Source organism: Hyaena hyaena, unplaced genomic scaffold, assembly GCF_003009895.1.
Source record: "Hyaena hyaena isolate Hyena2069 unplaced genomic scaffold, ASM300989v1 scaffold_93, whole genome shotgun sequence".
Classification (NCBI taxonomy): Eukaryota; Metazoa; Chordata; class Mammalia; order Carnivora; family Hyaenidae; genus Hyaena; species Hyaena hyaena.
This window is the reverse complement of record NW_024080724.1, coordinates 2,274,475-2,293,761: the sequence shown is the minus strand read 5'-3', so window position 1 is coordinate 2,293,761 and position 19,287 is coordinate 2,274,475. Positions and strand designations below refer to the sequence as shown.

Sequence of the window (19,287 nt, the reverse complement as noted above, 5' to 3'; positions counted from 1 at the left end):
ATCTTGACCTACTGGGCAGTAGCTGGGAGTTAGGCAGATTATTCAGGGCACCAATAGGCCCTAGTTTTCCAGGCCCTGTACAGACCTGGGCTTTTAGTGCAGTCGTGAACCTGTGTCCTTAGACTCCCAGACCAAGTGGGCAGTACACCATGCCCCTAAATATGTGGGGCCTGCACACAATATGGTAATTTCTTCCCCTTGTGACCTTATCGTAAAGTGAGGGTAACAGTGCATAATCATAGTCCACCCCTTTGATCATTCAGGCCCAGTCATCCCTGGGCACAATTACAGACTGATCCTGTCGCTCACAGTACCCTGATGCGAAAACACTCTCCCATACAGCCCGCACCCTGGGCATTCTCAGTTGCGCTCAAACACAGCTAATTGTTCCCTCCCTCCAGGGCTGAAACACCAGCCGTCGGCTGTGTCCCCGCTTTCGCGGTCCCCAACGGATGGTGGCCAGGAGCGGCACGTGTTTCCCAGCCGGCGCGGTTAGGCCGCCGCACGCCGGAAGTGGCGGCGGGAGCGGGAGCGGTGAGGTGTCGGCCGGCGGGGCAGCTGCCGGGAGCAGGGGGCGGGTGCGTTGGTCATGTTTACCTTCGGGCCCGGTAGTCCCGGAGGGGATGGGACAGCCGGAACCGGGGCTGAGGAGCCGGCACCCCGTGCAGGGCAGGCAGCGGCCACCGGGCCGCTCCCTTCCCCGCCCACGCCGCCGCAGCCAGAGGCTGACGCAGCCCCTCCCCCGTCGCCCTCCCGGAGCCCTCGCCGTCCCGGCGCCCCCTCGCTGTCCCTGGCCGCGCGCGTCGGGGAGCTCGAGCCGCCCGGAGCTCTGGACTCCTCGGCAGCTTCCGCCCAGGGAGAGCCGTCACCACCCTCCCCCCCGCGCCGGCGACCCGGGCCCGACTGCAGGGCGGGGGGCCGGGGCCGCCTCGGCGCCGGCCTGGGCGGCCCCGGCGCGCGGCTATTCGGGTGGCTGAGAGAACGCAGTCTGGGCCGCGGGCTGTTCGTGGACCCGGCGCGGGACAATTTCCGCACCATGACTAACCTCTATGGTTCCATCCATCCCGCGGACTCGGTGTACCTCAGCACCCGCACCCACGGCGCCGTCTTCAACCTCGAGTACTCCCCCGACGGGTAAGCGCGGCCCATCGGAGGGCGGGTGCCCGCCTGCCTCTGCCGCCCGTGGGCGGCGGCCGGGGATCGGGACACCGGCACTGGGTGAAGCGCCCAGTGGTTGTCGGAGGTGTCTCCCGGCTCTTGGGGGCAGGCAGGCCCGGGGCCTCGCGTGTGCTCCTCGGGACGCCGCGCCGTGGGGCTCGAGCCCGGCCAGAGCCTGCTTCTCTGGTACGCAGTACGTGACCTGCGGATACGTACCCAGCAGATGCGCCTTCTTTCCCTGTCACCCTGGGCTTGCGGTTTTCTCCCCGAAGCTTCTGGCGAGGGAAGGGAGCCTGCGGGTTCCACGCGCTCCACGCCTGACTTGCCCTGAGGGGACAAGGGATGCGGCGGCGGAGAGGCGGCTTCTGATGTGGGGCGTTTGTGAAGTCCCCGGGCTAGACAGGGTGCGTCTGTTAAGGGTATCCGGCCGTTTTCCTGGCAGAGTGAATATTTCATGTTTGGCCTCGGTTTACTTTTTGGTTGTGGGGAATTTTCAAAATAATAGGTATTTTTTAAACTTTGGTGAGTACACGAACAAGTTCAACAAGGAACCAAGGAAAAAATTGACACACAGTTCTACCCTGAGAGGACATAGTTAATTTAACTTACCTGATCAAGGCCTCTGGATTCCTAGTCATTTGCTCAGTTGCTTATTTATTCATTCTTTCATTCAGCAAATATTTGTTGAGCATTTGCTGTGTTCTAGATGGAGGGGTTGCAGTGGTGAGCAAAACCAGCTAATGGGACCACTTTATTAAGCCTGAGACATAGTAGTTCAACACATTATTAATAACCACACTAAATAATTTGTAATGTATATTTATAAATTGAGATAAAGGCTTGAAGGAATCTGTTGTATACTAGGGTGTTTGAGGTTTCTCTGAAGAAATAACATTTGATCAAGAACAGAAACATGAATAGAAGTTAAAGTAGCCAGGATAGGATGGAGGAAATGGTATGTTAGAGGACCTGTGGTTGGAGGATCAGTTGTCATGCTAGTGAAGCTGAAAGATGATAGCTTAACAAAGCAAAATATTTTGCTAAAGAAAAACCTAAAACATGCTAACAAAGGAGAAAAGTTGCACAGTCTGAAATCTTGGTGAGGAGGTACGCCATATTCCATTTCACTGATGCAGATGCTTCTTCCTAATTATGCCTGGTGCTAGGATCTCTGGGGTTTCTACTAATAGCAGTTGGGTGGAACCTGTAGCAATGAACGTGCACCTGAGTACAGGGAGGAGAGGAGAAGCTATTGCTGAAGTTTATTCATGAAACTGCCTTTCCCCATTCCTCTCCACCCAAGCTATATTCCTAAAACTCCTCCTAAAATACCGATAATCTGTTCCTCATAAACATTTGGTTCCTTTTTTCTCCATACCCCAACTTCTCTCTTCCCACCCCCCCTACCTATTCTCTCAGGCTTTCAGAAACAGCCGTTTCTACTCTTTGGAAGTGGGATTTTAGGTACAGGTTGATGGGTAGAACGAATTATGAAGAAGGAATTCCCATTGCCAGTGCTATTAGAATGAGGAGTATATTACTGATAGTTCTGTTTGAATGTGGACAGTAGTGTTCCATACAGACATTTTTGAAAAAAGTAGTTAGGTCCTCTGGTACTTAAAATAATTCAATGTTGTTTAATTTGCAATTGATATATACTCATTCTAGAAAATGTAGGCAATAAATGAGCAAAATTAGAAGCTGAACAGCAGTTATAATTGCAGAGATTGAATGGCTATCCAGGGAATTTTTTTCTTTGTATATGTTTACCTATTTTTAAAAGTTTTTATTTATTTAAGTAACCTCCGTGCTCACCATGGGGCTCAAACTCACGACCTCGAGGTCAAGAGTCACATGCTCTTCCACCTGAGCCAGCCAGGTGCCCCTGTGTATGTTCATTTAAATATAAACATGGAGTCATTTTGTTGTCTCCTTTTTTTCATAGTGTGTTGTGAATTACCTATGTTAATATATTTCTACAGTATTACTTAAAATTTTTCATTTAAATAAAACTTCTATAAATACAATTTTTAGATTTATGTCCTCATGATAATTCCCTAGAATGAGTCAAAGGTTGTGAAGATTTTGGATACCATTATTAAATTGCCCTTTGTGAAGATTTTACTAATTCTCATTCCTGTTGCACACATTTGAAAGTGCCTGTCTCTCCATACTGTTGCCAACGTTGCACATTGCCATTCTTTTCTATCTATGTCAAGGTGATAGGTAAAAATAGTTGTGTTTTAATTTGTTAGTATTCTTACTACATCTACTAATATGCTCCAGATTTTCATAAGGCTTAAAATAATTTTATAGAAAAAAGATATCCGTGTTAAAGGAGATAATTTCTCATAATCTTCAGTTAGATGGGTTAAATCAGCTTTCTACGTACATTACCCTGTCACTTATAAGGACTTCTCAGTACAGAGAAGGAGAGGTGACCCAGAAAGTAAAAATTAAAATTATGAATTTAATAGAGACCAGACTGGAGAGAATTTGGCACTAAAAAAGAAATGAAAGGATACATGGAGTAGAGGTAATTTTTAAAGAATTCCAAAATGTTTTACAATGACATCTTCTAAGATGACATTTTGAAAAATGAAATTTGATAATGTTAATAGATTAGATAATAATATGTAGGATTGCTGTAGAGAGAATTAGTATATTGTAAACAAGTGAAGAAATTGTCTAAAATGGATACAAAAAAGATGCAGAGATTGAAAATATGAAGGAGGTTTTGTGACATGTTGCGTAGAGAGAAAATGCACAATACATATTTGGTAAGTTCCTGAAGAAAATGAGATAATGGGGCAAAAAAAAAAAAAAAAAACAAAACCATTTGAAGAAATAACAGCTGAGAACTTTCCAGAATTGAAGAAAGTCACCAGACCCTGATTAAGATGCCCAGCAGACCCCAAATAGGAATCTAGACATACAGGGACTCCAGGACAACAAATAGAAAATCTTAAAAGCTAGAGAAAAAATACCTTCAAAGGATTAATTATGAGAGTGATAGCCAGTTATCATCCATAATAGTGTAAATCAGAGGACAGTAGTGATTATTTTCAGTACGCTAGGGAAAAACACCTGCCAGTCTAGATGTCTGTACCCAGCAAAGATGGAGTCTTCATTTTTGTCAAGAACAAATATGAAATAAATACATACACGAGCAAAGGTCAGTGAGTTGCCACCAGACCTTCAATAATAAAGTTTGAAGTTGTTCAAAGAGAAGAATTTTCAACAGGAAGATCTGAGATGGTAGAAAAAATGAATAAAGAAAGTGGGAAATATGCATGTGAAACTAAATATAACTTCAATTTTGTCTTTTGGAATTAATAAAGATGGAACTAAAATTGAAGAAAATTTTCTTGAGGGAGAATTTGACATCATAACTTTAGGTTTTAATGTTTGCATATTAAAATCTGCAAGGTAAACACTAAAATACAAGAAAGAATATATTATTTCCAGACTAGTAGAAGAAAAAATATTGAATGAGAAAAAAATACTCCAGAAAAAGCCAAGAAAGGGAAAGGAAAAAAGTAGTAAAGCTATAATAAATAGAAAGCACAGGGGTGCCTGGGTGGCATTGTCAGTTAAGCATCTGATTTTGGCTCAAGTTGTGATCTTGCAGTCTGTGACTTTGAGCCCTGTGTTGGGCTCTGCTGACAGCTCAGAGCCTGAAACCTGCTTTGGATTCTGTGTCTCCCTCTCTTTCTGTCCTCCCCCCACTCATGCTCTGTCTCTCTCTGAAAAGTAAATAAACATTAAAAATTTTTAAAAAAGAAGTGGCACCTGGGTGGCTCAGTCAGATAAGTGTCCAACTTTGGCTCAGGTCATGATCTTGTGGTTCATGAGTTCGAACCCCACATTGGGCTCTGTGCTGACAGCTCAGAGCCTGGAGCCTGCTTCAAATTCTATGTCTCCCTCTCTCTCTGCCCTTTTACTGCTAGCACTGTGTGTCTCTCTCTCTCTCTTAAAAATAAAAATTAAAAAAAAGAAAGCATAAAGTGACTGAAAATAAATCCAAATATTACTAATTTTAATAAATATCATACTACTAAATGTTCAAAAAGATAGACAATAATATATCAAACATTCTAAACAAAAGCTAGTGAGCTATAGTAATATATAAACTATGCTTTAAGGCAAAAAAAATTACTAGAGATAGGAGGTCATGCTGATAAAAGCTCAGTTCATATGGAAAATAAAAGAACTCTGAAGTTGGATGAGTCTTTTAGATTTAAAATATATGTATCAAAAATTGATAACTTCGAGGAGAAAACAGACAAGTTTATCATCGTGAAGAAAGATTTTAGTGTACATTAGAGTATACTTCAGTTAGGCAGACACAATCATAAGATAAAAACACCACTTAAAATGTTGCTTTAAAGGGCAGTATGCTGCGTCCAGGCCTGATCATCCATTAGTACACGTTGGTTCAGCTGTACCAGTTATAAAAATATTGATATAGGTCCATAGTGGTTGAATAGTTACTGCCCCAAGCCTATTGAGTACTTTCTTCCATGGACCTCCTAGAGTAACCCATTATATAACAACTACAGAGGTAAGAGCTGGCACAGCAAGCTACCAACCAGCATCTCAGTGGAGAGCTGCAGCATCAGTTCAAACTGCTCCTTATTCATGTCAGATACCCTTCCCCACACAAAAATCCATAGGCAAATGCCCAGTGACCATTTAGCTTCCCTTAGTGTGAGGCTGCCTGCCTTTCTCTGGCACTTTCCCAGCCATTCTCACATAGTTATTTGTGAGAACTATATCCTCCGGGGAGATCCAGAGAGATGAATGAGTCAGTAAGACAAAAGTAATAGGACTACTGCAGGCACCATCCAAACATACTAACTCTGTTGGCATAGTATGCACTCCCGTGACAGCACAGAATCCACAGCAGATGAATGAGGCCTATATGGATGGTTTATGGATTTCATTACTCCTGGGATGCAGATCCCTAATTTTATTCCTATTGAATTTCACCATTATTTACTGGGCTAAGTTTGCCAAAACCCACAGAATACCGGCCCACCATGGGCATGAGTAAACACTCATTAGTGAAACTGACCACCAGCATAAATCTCAGTACCAGAAACATTTAGTTGAGGAAACTGAGAAGCAGAAAGGTCCTTAAACAAAGGATTTGTACCTTGGCTTATTATGCTTTTAACTGCTATATTATATTCTCATCTGGGCTAAAGGATTATAATTAAACATATCAACAGATTCTTTTTGTGGCTTAGTTGTTAACATAATTGTATACATATTTAATACACACAAAATTAACAGCAAGCATAAGTGCTAAAATTTTTTAATATACTTCACCAAAAGCTAAAAAGAGGATCTAGCCCCATGAACAATCTGTTGATGTTGAATAATTTTTTCATTACTTACGAAGACTACAAGTTAATGACTACCTATTTTTTTTTTTCTTTCATAGCGTATAATGACTACCTATTTAATGTGGACATTCTTGGAGGGGCTTTATGTAATTCCCTATGCCCGTTCCTGGTGCAGACAAGGGCATCTCAATCAAAGAAAAGATGGCTACAATTTCCAAAAATTAATAAATAATTGAAACTACTAGAATAATATGAGCAACTTAATTAGAATTATCACCTGGAAAGCATTTTTATAATTTATAAGTTAGTTTATTTTTTAAATGTTTACAAATTTTTACTCATGTTAATTTATATTACTATTAAATATTTAACATTTTTTAATATCACACTTGACTATATGTAACAGCTGACTCCTGGTTTTTTTTTTCCAAACACACAAAGATTTACAAAATATTCACTTACAAGGCCACATTTCAAAAGATTATTATAGAAGTACAGTATATCAGCACAGTGTGATCAATAGAAATGAATAACAAAAAGATAACTAGAAAAACTTCATGTTTTTTTTTTTTTAATGTTTTTATTTTTTATTTCTCGGAGAGAGAGAGAGAGAGACAGCGTGAGCAGGGGAGGGTCAGAGAGAGAGGGAGACACAGACTCTGAAACAGGCTCCAGGCACTGAGCTGGCAGCACAGAGCCCGACGCGGGGCTCGAACCCACGAACCGTGAGATCATGACCTAAGCGAAAGTCGGATGCTTAACCGACTAAGCCACCCAGGCGCCCCAAAACTTCATGTGTTTTCAAGTGAAGAAACATTCATAAATAGCCATATGGGCCAAAGAAGAAATGATAATGGACTTTAGAAATATTTAGCACTGAATGATAATGAAAGTACCACATGTCTCAAAACTTGTAAGGTAAGTGTAAAACAGTACTTACTAGGAAAATAATAGTCATTAATAAGCTGGAAAGAAAGACAAGTAAAAATGAGCTAAGTGTCTATCTCAAGAAAAAACAGCGAAATTATCTGCAAATAATAGCAAAGTAAGCAGAGAAAGGAGAAGGAAGGAAATAAAGGAACAGAGTGGAATTGGTGAACTTTTTAAAATTCAGTAGAAATCAGGGTGCCTGGGTGGCTCAGTCGGTTAAGTGTCCGACTTTGGCTCAGGTCATGATCTCATGGTTTGTGGGTTCGAGCCCCAGGTCGGGCTCTGTGCTGACAGCTAGCTCAGAGCCTGGAACCTGTTTCAGATTCTGTATCTCCCTCTCTCTGACCCTCCCCTACTCATGCTGTCTCTCGCTCTCTGTCAGAAATAAATAAAACATTAAAAAATAAAATAAAATTCAGTAGAAATACTCAACAGAGAGAAAACCTTGTCTTTGAAAAGACAAAAATGAAAAACGTTCATGTTGATTAAGAGAATGCCCAAGTAAACAATATTCAGAATGAAAGGGTGACATGACTTCAGATGCAAGAGGTAGAGACTATAGCTTTCCAGAAGTAGAGTAGGTGGTTTGGCCCAACCCTTCAACAGGGAATAATTAGAAAAGCTAGAAAAATTATAAAAATTTTAATGTAAGATATAAAAAATTTGTATATGAAGGGATTAGAGAATTAAGGCAGTAAGTAAATTGCAGGGCTAAGAGCCATAAAAGGAAGAGAAGCCAGGAATGTGGGCCCACAGCTTTAGCCAATAGAGCTAAATAAGCAATATGGTAGAAATGAAAGGTTTAGAAAGTAAAATAATGTGAATCACTACATTAACATATTGAAGGAAAAACAGGATAATTTCAGTAAATGTTGGAAAACTTGTTTTATATAATTTAACATGTTTTAATGAAAAAACCAAATTTGAAGTAGAAGAAAATTTCTTAATCCAGTAATAGAAATCTGTCCCCCACAAAAGAAAAATATAACAAAAACTATAGCAAACATTGTATCTAATGATGAAACAGTGAATCTATTTTTGAAGATCAGGAATGAGAGAGTGCCTGCTATAGTAACATTTCTATTTAACATTTAACTGAAAGGTCTAGCCAGTGCAGCAAGGACACTAGTATTACAAAAGAATAAAACATTTGTTTGTAGACAATATGATTATCGACAAAACCTAAAGTAACCTACAGGTAAAGTATTAAAATAGCAAGATTGATGGATAAATCATTTTAAAATCAGTCGCACTTCTGTATACCAACAACAAACAAACCAAAATTTTAAAAAGAATATAAAAGCATGAAAAAAATGTCAAGTACCCACAAATAAATTGTACCCATGAATAAATCTAACAAAAGATAAGTATGAGCCATATGGAAAAAATCTCCATGGTAAATGGAAGTATACTGTGTTCGTGGATTGAAAGACTCCATGTTGTAAAGCTCTCAATTCTGTGCAAACTTTTCTATAGTTTTATTATAGTCTGAAAATCCATAGCTGGACTTGAGTGTGTATACATAACTTGATTAGTTGATTTAAAATGTATAAGGATGTTTAAAGATCCAAGAATTGCTAAGATACTCTTGCTAAGAAAATCTTGAATATGTGTGAAGGTGTACGTGTTATTGATGGGATGATTCAGTACTGAATAATACAGATTCCACTGAATTTGTAAAGTCAGTGCATCCCAGTGAAAATACTAACAAGGTTTTTTAGTTGGACCTGACATGTTGTATCTAAAATTCCTTTGGAAGAAAAAAGTACAGTATTAGCCACCTCCCCTGCAAAGAAGCAAAGAAATGCTTATAAAGCAGTGGTGGGCAGGGGGCATCTGGGTGGCTCAGTTGGTTAAGCGTCCTATTGTTGATTTCAGCTCAGGTCATGATCTCACATTTTGTGAGCTGTCATCACAGAGCCTGCTTTTGATTCTCTCCCTCTCTCTGCTTCTCCTTCACTTGTGCACAGGCTGTCTTGCTCTCTCAAAATAAATAAATTTTTAAAAAAAGCAGTGAGGAGATCTTGCTCTACCACATATAAAGCCACTTAGAAATTGTAATATGGTGGTGTTACATAGTGTATAGAATCCAGCAACAAAATATATACATGATAAAGATCACATTTCAAACCAATGAGAAAAGTGTAGGCTTTGATATTGGGGCAAATGATATGCATTTTAAAAAGTTACAAATCATGCCATGCGTAAAAATAGATTGTATTGAAACAAAACATTGAGTATCAGTTTTATAGATATCTTATTTACAGTGTTTAAGATGAAGACTCTTCAAGAATCAGTGTTTCATTTACTTTTATGCACAAAAAGGAGTAAAGTTCATTCCATAACTCTTCTGAATAACAACAAAAAAAGGCTGTTTATATTAGCTTTAAAATTACAGATATCAATTTGACTGTTCTTACTCATGCTGATCAACTAGTAGAAAAATTCTTAAGTCCAGATATTTCCAAAAAGGGTTTATGCAGGGGCGCCTAGATGGCTCAGTCAGTTGAGCATCTGACTTCCACTCGGGCCATGATCTCATGGCTTGTGAGTTTGAGCCCTGCATCAGGCTCTGTGCTGACAGCTCGGAATCTGGAGCCTGCTTTGGATTTTGTGTCTCCCTCTGTCTCTCTCTGCCCCTCCCCTGCTTGTGGTCTGTCTCAAAATAAACATTTACAAAAAAATTTTTTTTAAAAAGAGGTTTCTGCAGACACCCTTTAAAAGACAATTTCATGATTACTAAATATGGAAAAGATTTCAATTTAGATTTTTCCCTGTCCTACTTTATCTAAAAAGTTTGTTCTAAACAGAAAATTTGGGCTATTTAAAATTCTTTCTTGGGGGTACACTTGGGTGGCTCAGTCAGTTGAGTGTCCAATTCTTGATTTTGGCTCAGGTTATGATCCCAGGATTGTGGGATCAGGCCCCACATTGGGCTCTGTGCTGAGCCTGCAGCCTGCTTGAGGTTCTTTGTCCGTCTTCCCTACTCACACACGCATGCTCGCTCTCTCTCTCAAATAAAAAAAATTATTTTTAAATTAAAATTCTATCTTGGGGCATCTGATGGCCTAGTTGGTAGAACATGTGGCTCTTGATCTCAGGATTATGAGTTCAAGCCCCATGTTGGGTGTAGAGATTACTTAAAAAAATTAAAGACATTTTATCTTATGTATTTTCATCTGAAGTATACAAATTCTATTTATTACTGGAACTATACATTGAGAACAGGCCTGCAGTTTCAGAGACTTAAGATTTCATTTGCTAGGTCTGAATCTGAAAGAGCAGTGCCCAAAGGAAACTAAGAGTTAATCAAATAAAAAAAGTTTGCTTTTCAGAAATCAAAATGAGGCTTATAAAAGGTTTATGATAACTTTGTAATAAGAAAGGGCTGAAACAAGAGACAATACTAAAAACCATAAATGAAAAGATTAAGTTTGACTCTGTCTAACTGGATGGTAGGATATATGCCAGAACTTTCAGTATGTTTTAATAGGTATTGATAAATACATAATTTTGTTATATATAATTTTTTTTTCTAAGTTGCCTCATCTCTGCATCCTTTTCTACAACCAGATTTTCCTGTTTAGAAATATGTTTTGGAGTTCTTGCATATCCACATAAAACTATTCCTTTCTTTTTAAATGTTGCACTATATTGTAAACTATTATGTACCATGGCTTATAGAACCAATCATTCCTCTTTTCATGTACTTTTAGCTTACTTTCAATTTCTCATTACAATGAAGCATATCTTTATATATGTTTCTTTTATATATAAATGATTGTTTCTTCAGATTAAATTCCCACAAAAAATTGCAGAGTCAAAAGGCATGCACACTTAAAAGTTTGATAGATACAGGGTTGTCTGGTTAGCTCAGCTGGTTAGAATGTGGTGCTAAAAGAAAAGTTTGATAGATACAGGTACTCTCAGAACCTAAACTACCAGTTTATGCTCCACCATAATGTTGGAGATTACCGTTTCCTACTATTGCCAACAGCAGATAATTTCAGTCTTTTAAATATTTGCTACTGGGGTGTCTGGGTGGCTCAGTAGGCTAAGCATCTGACTCTTGATTTCAGCTCAGGTCAAGATCTCACAATGATGAGATCAAGCCCCATGTCAGGCTTTGTGCTGAACGTGGAACCTACTTGGGATTCTCTTTCCATCCTCTCTCTCTGCCCTTCCTCCCCCAAAAGAGATAAAACTTTAAAAATAAAAAATACTTGCTACTAACATGGGTAAAAAAGTTATTCATTATAGTTTGTATGATTATAAATAAGTGTCAATAATGAGAGAATGCTAGAAAGCTAAAGAGAAATGTGTCATTTGCTTTCAGGTCAGTGTTGACTGTTGCTTGTGAACAGACTGAAGTTCTGCTTTTTGACCCTATATCTTCAAAGCACATAAAAACACTTTCTGAAGCTCATGAAGACTGTGTAAATAATATCAGGTCAGTATTTTAGTGAAATAGTGAAGTTTATTAATGTGACCGGAAATACTCTGTTTTGGAAGTTAATGAAAATTGCTAGTATCTTACCCAGCAGTGCTAGATGATAAGCATTTGTGAACTGTGAATTTTATCCCTTGTGAAACTTATCCCTTTAATTATAAAACTTATTAATCATTTTGGATTCGAATTTTTCTGAAATTCATTTTTCACTTCCGTGTGATTTTATCTTTTATCTTCATATACTAGGGTTGTCGTTATGAACCTCAGCCATGTATTACAATAGTCTTGCAATGTCTTTGGGCTAATGATCTGTGTAGAATTATGGCAATCCCATTGCTTAGCCTCTCTCACCTACCCCCTCCCCATTCCGAACTATTGAAGGGAAAAAAAAAAACCACATCTACTCAGAGAAACTTCTTTATAAAACCATGTTGGAAGCTCCTTATATTTTCAATAATGTGGGAAGTAAATAACAGTTGAACAGCTTGGTGGATTAATATGCAGTCATTAAAATGATGGTCATAGGGACTACATATCAACATGGGCAAATGCATGGGACAATATAGGTAAAAATCATGATTAAAATTGTTTACAAATATGACATACAGAAGATAAGGAAATATTTTTCAGTGTTAACATAAGATGGGTTAGAATGAGTGGATAATGAGTAATTTTCTGTTTTCTAAACATTATGTATAATATTATACTCCTTTTATAATGATTACTGTTAATGTTCAAAAAAAATGTGGAAATTACTTCTAGTCACAGTGACATACTGAATTTTGATGTAAACTCTATCCTCCAAACACATAGAGCAATAGATTAAAGAGCACAAAAGATACAGCCAGGCTCTGAAACAACATAAACATTTTCGTGGACCAGAAATGGAACATAGACACAAGCTGTTAATAGGTCTGAAACTGCAAGCCCACTGGGTTTTCAGTACTGGTACTTATGTGTAGTAGTTTTAGTTCCTGTCAAGAATGTGAAGTACTCAAGTGCTTCATGTGATATAGGAACCAGAGCCAGAATTACTGCACAAAGCCAGCCGTTTGACTAGAATGCTTGTGCCATTTGTGAGAGGCTGAATGCTTGTCCCATTTGTAAAAGGCTGAAAAAAAGGAAAAAAGCTATTCAGTACCTGAGGCTATGGGTTTTGCCTGATTAAGATACATCCTCCTGGCCAGGAATTAAATGAAGCCATTACTGAGTCAGTGATTGAATGTATATATGTGATAGCTCCAATATAATCAGGAAACTAAAGGCCTTAATGTCATTATATGGCCTAATTGTGGATTAGGGGTTCAGAAATTAAAATGGGGGCAAGTATAAAACCATTAAATAGGAGAAGAAAAAAGTAATTAAAAACCTTTCTTAAAACCTTTCTTACTCAAAATGAGCCTATAACCGAAATTCCAAAACTCATGAAGACATCTAATATATAAAATCAGCAACTAAAACAAGCATTTTTTTCTGGATGAAGTTAATTTTATGGAGTAGTCCAACAAAGACTTTATTTTTAAAAATAAATTATTTATTTTTTTTTGACTAGGTAATACATGCACGTGGTACAAAATTCAAAGGTACAAAAGGGTAAACAGTGAAAAGTAAGTCTGTCTCCCACCTCTGTCCCCTAGCCACCCAGTTCTCCTCCCCAGAGGCAACCACTATTACCAATTTCTTGCTATCATTTTTGAGGTAGTCTATGCATGTACAAGCGTACACACACACACACACGTACATACATACATTTTTATATAAATGGTAGCATACTACACGCACTATTAAATACCTTGGCTTTTCCATTTAATAACATATTTAGAGATCATTCCATGTTAGTAGCCATGGGGTGATCTTATTCTTTTTAACGGCTGCATAGTATTCCATTGATTGGGAGAAACTTTAAAGCATTTTTAGGATGCTCAAAGAAATAAGGAATACTTTCCATTTAAAGAGAACTCAAAGTTATGAAACAAAAGAGATGAAACAAGAACAGGTTAATGTGGGGAAAAAACCAACTACAACTCTTAGAAATAAAAAATATAGTTAGTATATAAAAAACTCAAGATGGGGTAAATTTTATCCTTTACATCATTGATGAGAGAATTAATGGGTTGGGAAATACTGACATATTTAAAAGACATAGAGTACTGAGAGACTCCAATATATGTATAATAAGAGTTATAGAAAAAGAACATGCAGAGATTGGTGGAGAACTAATTTTAGAAGGCACAAAGGGAGAGAATTTTTAGTATTAAAGAAGGTCCTGAATCCTTGGATCAAAAGTAAGCTCTAGAATGTCACAGAGGTTAAATAAAGATAAATCTACACTGAAACAAGTTGTATCAAAGATAAAGTATAGAGTATCAAAGATAAAGACAAAATCTTAAAAGCCACCGAAGTTAGAAGCCAGATTATGTATAGAGGTATAATTCAGGGTTATAACAGAAGGTTTCTCAGCAGCAACAGTTGATGCTAGGAGATTATGAAGTAGTATCGTAAATACTAAGGGAAAATAATGCTCATCCCAATTCAGACTGGCCACGTTTCAAGGACTCAAAAGCCATATGGTGGCTAATGGCTACCAAACTGGTCAGTGTAGCTTTGGATAGTAACAACAAATAGATTGTGTGTAATACGGTAAGGCTCATGTCAGGTTCAGACTCTTTCAGAACAGTGTATAGTTAAATATATGCAATGAAAAAGAAACTTAATGGTACCTAAAATAGTAGACATACAGTGTACAGATTCCAAATCAGAAGTGGGGGGAAGGAAATAATGAAAACTTGATTAGTTTAACAGAAAACAGGAAAGTTTTATAAAACTAAATAAATAAAGCAAGCAAGCAAATGGATGATAAGTAGAAAACAAGAAGTATATTTCGTTCCAAATATAGGAGTAGATCACAGGAAGTATAAATGGATTGATCTTCTTTATTAAAAGACACAGATACCACAATTTTGAATAAAAACTGAAATTTTCTATATACTCTTTATAGAGATACTAAAAAATAGTTGCCCAGAAATGGGAAAAGAAAACTAATATAATATAGATTATCATTATTGGACAGATGGAAGACCAAAAGCTTTAATAAGGATGAAGTACAATAAGACATATTGATAAAAGGAAAAATCAACTAAGAGCATATAGTTATGAACTTGTATAGAATTTAAAATTTGTGTATTTCAACAAACAAAACAAAAACACAAAAACAAAACAGATAAGGAATTACAAGTCTATAATCATAGTGAAAGACTTTAATACACTTCCATCCCAAACTAGTAAATCAAGTAGATAAAAATTAGGCTATAGAAGATTTTAAAATATCTTCAACAACGTTTCTACTAGAAATAGAAATGCAGAATAAGATGTATTTAAAATGTTGGGGGTTTTTTTGTTTTTTGGTTGTTTTTTTTTTTAATGTATAGTTGAGCTGATAAGAAAGAAAGGAATCCTGGGGCCAAAAATGAAAAAGCAGCAGGAATGCGAAGAAGTAAACTGGTATTCAGCTGGCTTTTACCCTGGAGGCATTTGCCAAATGCTAGTGACCTTGATCTTCTGTGTTTTTTGGTGTTTTTTTTTTTTTAATTAAAAATTTTTTTAAATTATTTTTTAAAATATTTTAAAAATTTATTTCTGAGAGAGAGAGAGAAAGACAGCATCAGCAGGGGATGGTCAGAGAGAGAGGGAGACACAGAATCTGAAGCAGGCTCCAGGCTCCAAGTGAGCTGTGAGCACAGAGCCAGACGCGGGACGTGGGGCTTGAACCCACGAACTGTGAGATCATGACTTGAACTGAAGTCGGAGGCTTAACCGACTGAGCCACTCAAGCACCCCTTTGATCTTCCGTTTTGATATGCATAAGGATATGTATGTACAGTGAATAGGAGAGTTAATTCTATGGCCAGTTCAAGATGAGGAATCTAGTGGAAAACCCTGCATAAGGCTAGGACTCCCAGGGCTCTACTTACAGCATAAGAGTGATATAGAAATATACCACCCTGTTCATGTAGACTATGACCTTGGTAGAGGAATGTCACAAAATCTCCTCAGCAAATTTCTAACCACAGGTCAGCCTTCATGTGTGTATGGGGCTCAAATTCACACTACTATATGGTTCAGAACCATCTAGCCAGTAATTCAAAATTGCATCCAAGTTGATAGTACTGCCAGGTACTTGCAAAAACAAACACATATCTTCTCTCAAGGAGAAAACTCAGTATCATAAAGAAGTCAGTTCTTTCCAAATTAGGCTATAAATTTAGTTCCGTTTTAATCAAAATACCAACAGGTTTTTTTTTTTTTAACTTAAAAATGCATATGGAACAACAAAGTGCCAAGAATATCTGAGATAATTTTGAAGGATGCTAAGATGGTAGTCTTCCTGATATCAAATACAGTCTTAGGACAGGGATTGATTAAGTGCCTAATGGAATAGAGTAGAACTTCCAGAAACAGACCCATGCATATATGGAAATTTGGTATACAACAGTAAGGGCATTACAGATTAGTGGCAGGGAAATGGAAAAGAGAGAACTGGTTATATATATGAAAAAAACAAAGTAAGATTAGATTTCTATCTCATACCATAACTAAATATAACTGCCAGTTAAAGACCTAATTATGAAAGCAAACCTTTAAAGCTTTAGAAGAAATATAGAATATATTTATGTTCTAAGGATGAGAAAGGAGTTTTTAAGAGACAAAACTCATTAAAGGATCGCTAAATTCGACTGCATTAAAATTTAAAACTTCATTCTAACCAAAGACAACAGTGTGAGAGGATATGCTATATATATAGGCTGGTGGGAGAAGATATTTTCAGTGCACGTAGCCAAGAGAGAATTAGAATATATAAGACAATTACCCTGGAGCAAAACAGGCAGAAAATCATATAAAAGAAGCTAAAATGAGCAGAAATATGGAAAAATTTCCAAGCTTCCTAGTTATGAAAATATAAATAAAAATAAACAATGAAATACTAAGTATTGGCTAAGATGTTGAGAAGTAGAAACTCTTAGACATCATTGATGGAGTATAATTAATAAAATTATTTTGAAGAGCAATTTAGCAACAATATCTGGTAAGACTGAAGAGCAAAAAAAAATTGTTTTAAGAAATTAAAGCACATGTAAACAAGGAAATGTATAAAGAAAGTTCATTATAGCATCATTAGTAATATGAGTTGGAAACAAATCTCCAAGAGGAAGATAAATTCCAGTATACTCATAATGGAATACTATACATCAGTTAAAATAAATGAACTAGAAGCATCAGCATCTGAGGTACATCTCAGAAATTCAAGGTTGAGCCAGAAAAGCAAATTATAGAATGAGCTGTACAGTGTGATACCATTTATGTAAAGTTTGGAAATATACAAACATAAGCATATTGTTGGTTCTCTGCTCTATTGCCAGCACCTAGAACTGTGCCTATTAAATATTTACAGAAATTAAATATTTACAGAATAAATTGAATGCAAAACAGAACTATACATTGTTTATGGATACATACTTAGGTACTCATGGTATGAAAATCTTGGCATGGGGAGTGACAAACAAATTTTGGATAGTGGTTCCCTCTGGAGAGGGAGGGAGGGGAATGGGATTGGGGAGGGATATTCAGGGTGCTTCAGTTGTGTTTCTAATGTTCAGAGAAATCTGAAAGATAACAAATTGTTAAAATTTGATAAAGCTGGGTGGTGGGTATCACAAGTCTTTGTTATATTCTTCATAATTTTCTCTATGTTTTAAATATTTTACAATTTAAAAGTTTCTTACCTCAAAAAGAAAGATGTGTTGAATTGTTTGCCCCTACTCAAAATGATTAATCTGCTATTAGAATTTGTTCTTTTTCAATGTCAGCTCTCATTAGCTGCTATCAGTGTATCTGCTTTAAGTACTCCACACCTACAGATTTGAATTTGTTTATCTCTTGGTTAGAAAAACAGATTTTGAAGGTTTTTTTAGAAGTACGTATCACTTAAGAGTTTTGCGTGAGGATCTGAGGGGTCCTCTGGCACGAGCTTAAGTGTGTATTACTTATTAATAATACTTACTTCCATTTTTATTGAGTGCCTACCATGTGCCAAACCTTTGTGAAACACTTTTCATACTGATTTGGAACAGATACTGTATCCATTATAAGGGATGAAGCAATTGCAACTCAGTTAAAGACATTTGTCCAATATCTTTTATATGTAGCAAGTGGTAGAGCTGAAATTCATGCTCAGTTCAGTTAGACCCTCTGAGTACTGTTCAGAGATGTGGGCATGCATTTCCTGGTTTGGTTCTAGATAGTGATTTTGCATATACTTAGTAATGTCTTCTAGTTCATTCATTAGTTTTTTTAAGGTTTGCTTATCTTGTAAAACAAAAGTATTGATAGTTGTAAAGAGTATTTTCTCTTCATATTTAGGGAAAGTTAGGAGAAAAGTATTGAATTTAAATTCTTAATCCCATTATACAGATTTACTTCTTATTCATGAGGACTCTGTATGCCAATTTAAGAGTCTGTTTAATAATTAAGGTCCCCCCAGTTATGAGGTTACAAGGGCAACTGAGATTATCATAAGAATATTCACTTAGTGGTATTGCAGTTAAAAAATTAGGACCTATTTAAATATTCCAGGATCTACTTTTTCCCTCCCACTGTCTTTGTTGGTCTTTTCCTGATTGGTATATTTCAAACACTGTAATATAAATGCAATGCTCATCACTGGGAACATGAAATTTCTTATCTTGCCAAGGATATGGATTGCACAAAACCCTGAGAGTGGTATTAGAAAAATGGTCAATTACACATAAAATCATTGGCAAATGAGGATCTGAGAGAGTTAGACTAGTTATCAATTAAAGAAAAGGAAATAACGGAAATGATGGTAGATACTTCAGAGAATTATGTGAATATCTCATAGGACTAAGGAAAGACCCTTGGGAAAACTCAGATTTTAAGTAAGGTGTCATATTTTGCTGTCATAATTTCATTGGAAAGATTATGCAGAAAAAACCCAAATATTTTATTTATTCTTATTCTAAGAATTTACACTTGATTGAATAAATGTAAAATAAATATTAAACATTTTTATGATTTTTGGTTTTTAGACAACGCTTTCTTTCCTGTGTACAATGAAATGCTGGTACCTGTTTTAAGAAAATTCTATTTCAATTGCTCTTATCCTTTACCATTTAACCTCTGATAATGAAGACTTCAATTTATCCAAATGTCAGTTTATCCAGAATTGTTATAGTCATATGTTGGTGTTTGATGGGGACATGTGGGGCAGTTTTCTGACTCATAAATTCATAGGTTTCAGTGTGTGGAGTGTCTCCTATTCTTTAGGGACTATGGAGTTAAAAATATACTTCTTAACTTATTAGGCTAGACGGAGTTTTAATT

General features: G+C 37.2%; 1 protein-coding gene across 1 annotated transcript in view; it reads left to right on the top strand.

The window, feature by feature from the left end:
- The first annotated feature begins 532 nt into the window (after nucleotides 1-532).
- DCAF10 (DDB1 and CUL4 associated factor 10) overlaps nucleotides 533-19,287 on the top strand; it is a 42,966-nt gene continuing 24,211 nt past the window's right edge. The window contains exons 1-2 of the mRNA XM_039234769.1: nucleotides 533-1,134; nucleotides 11,776-11,889. Of these exons, the coding sequence (XP_039090700.1) occupies nucleotides 590-1,134; nucleotides 11,776-11,889 (659 nt within the window). The 5' untranslated portion in view covers nucleotides 533-589. The remainder of the gene's footprint in view (nucleotides 1,135-11,775; nucleotides 11,890-19,287) is intronic.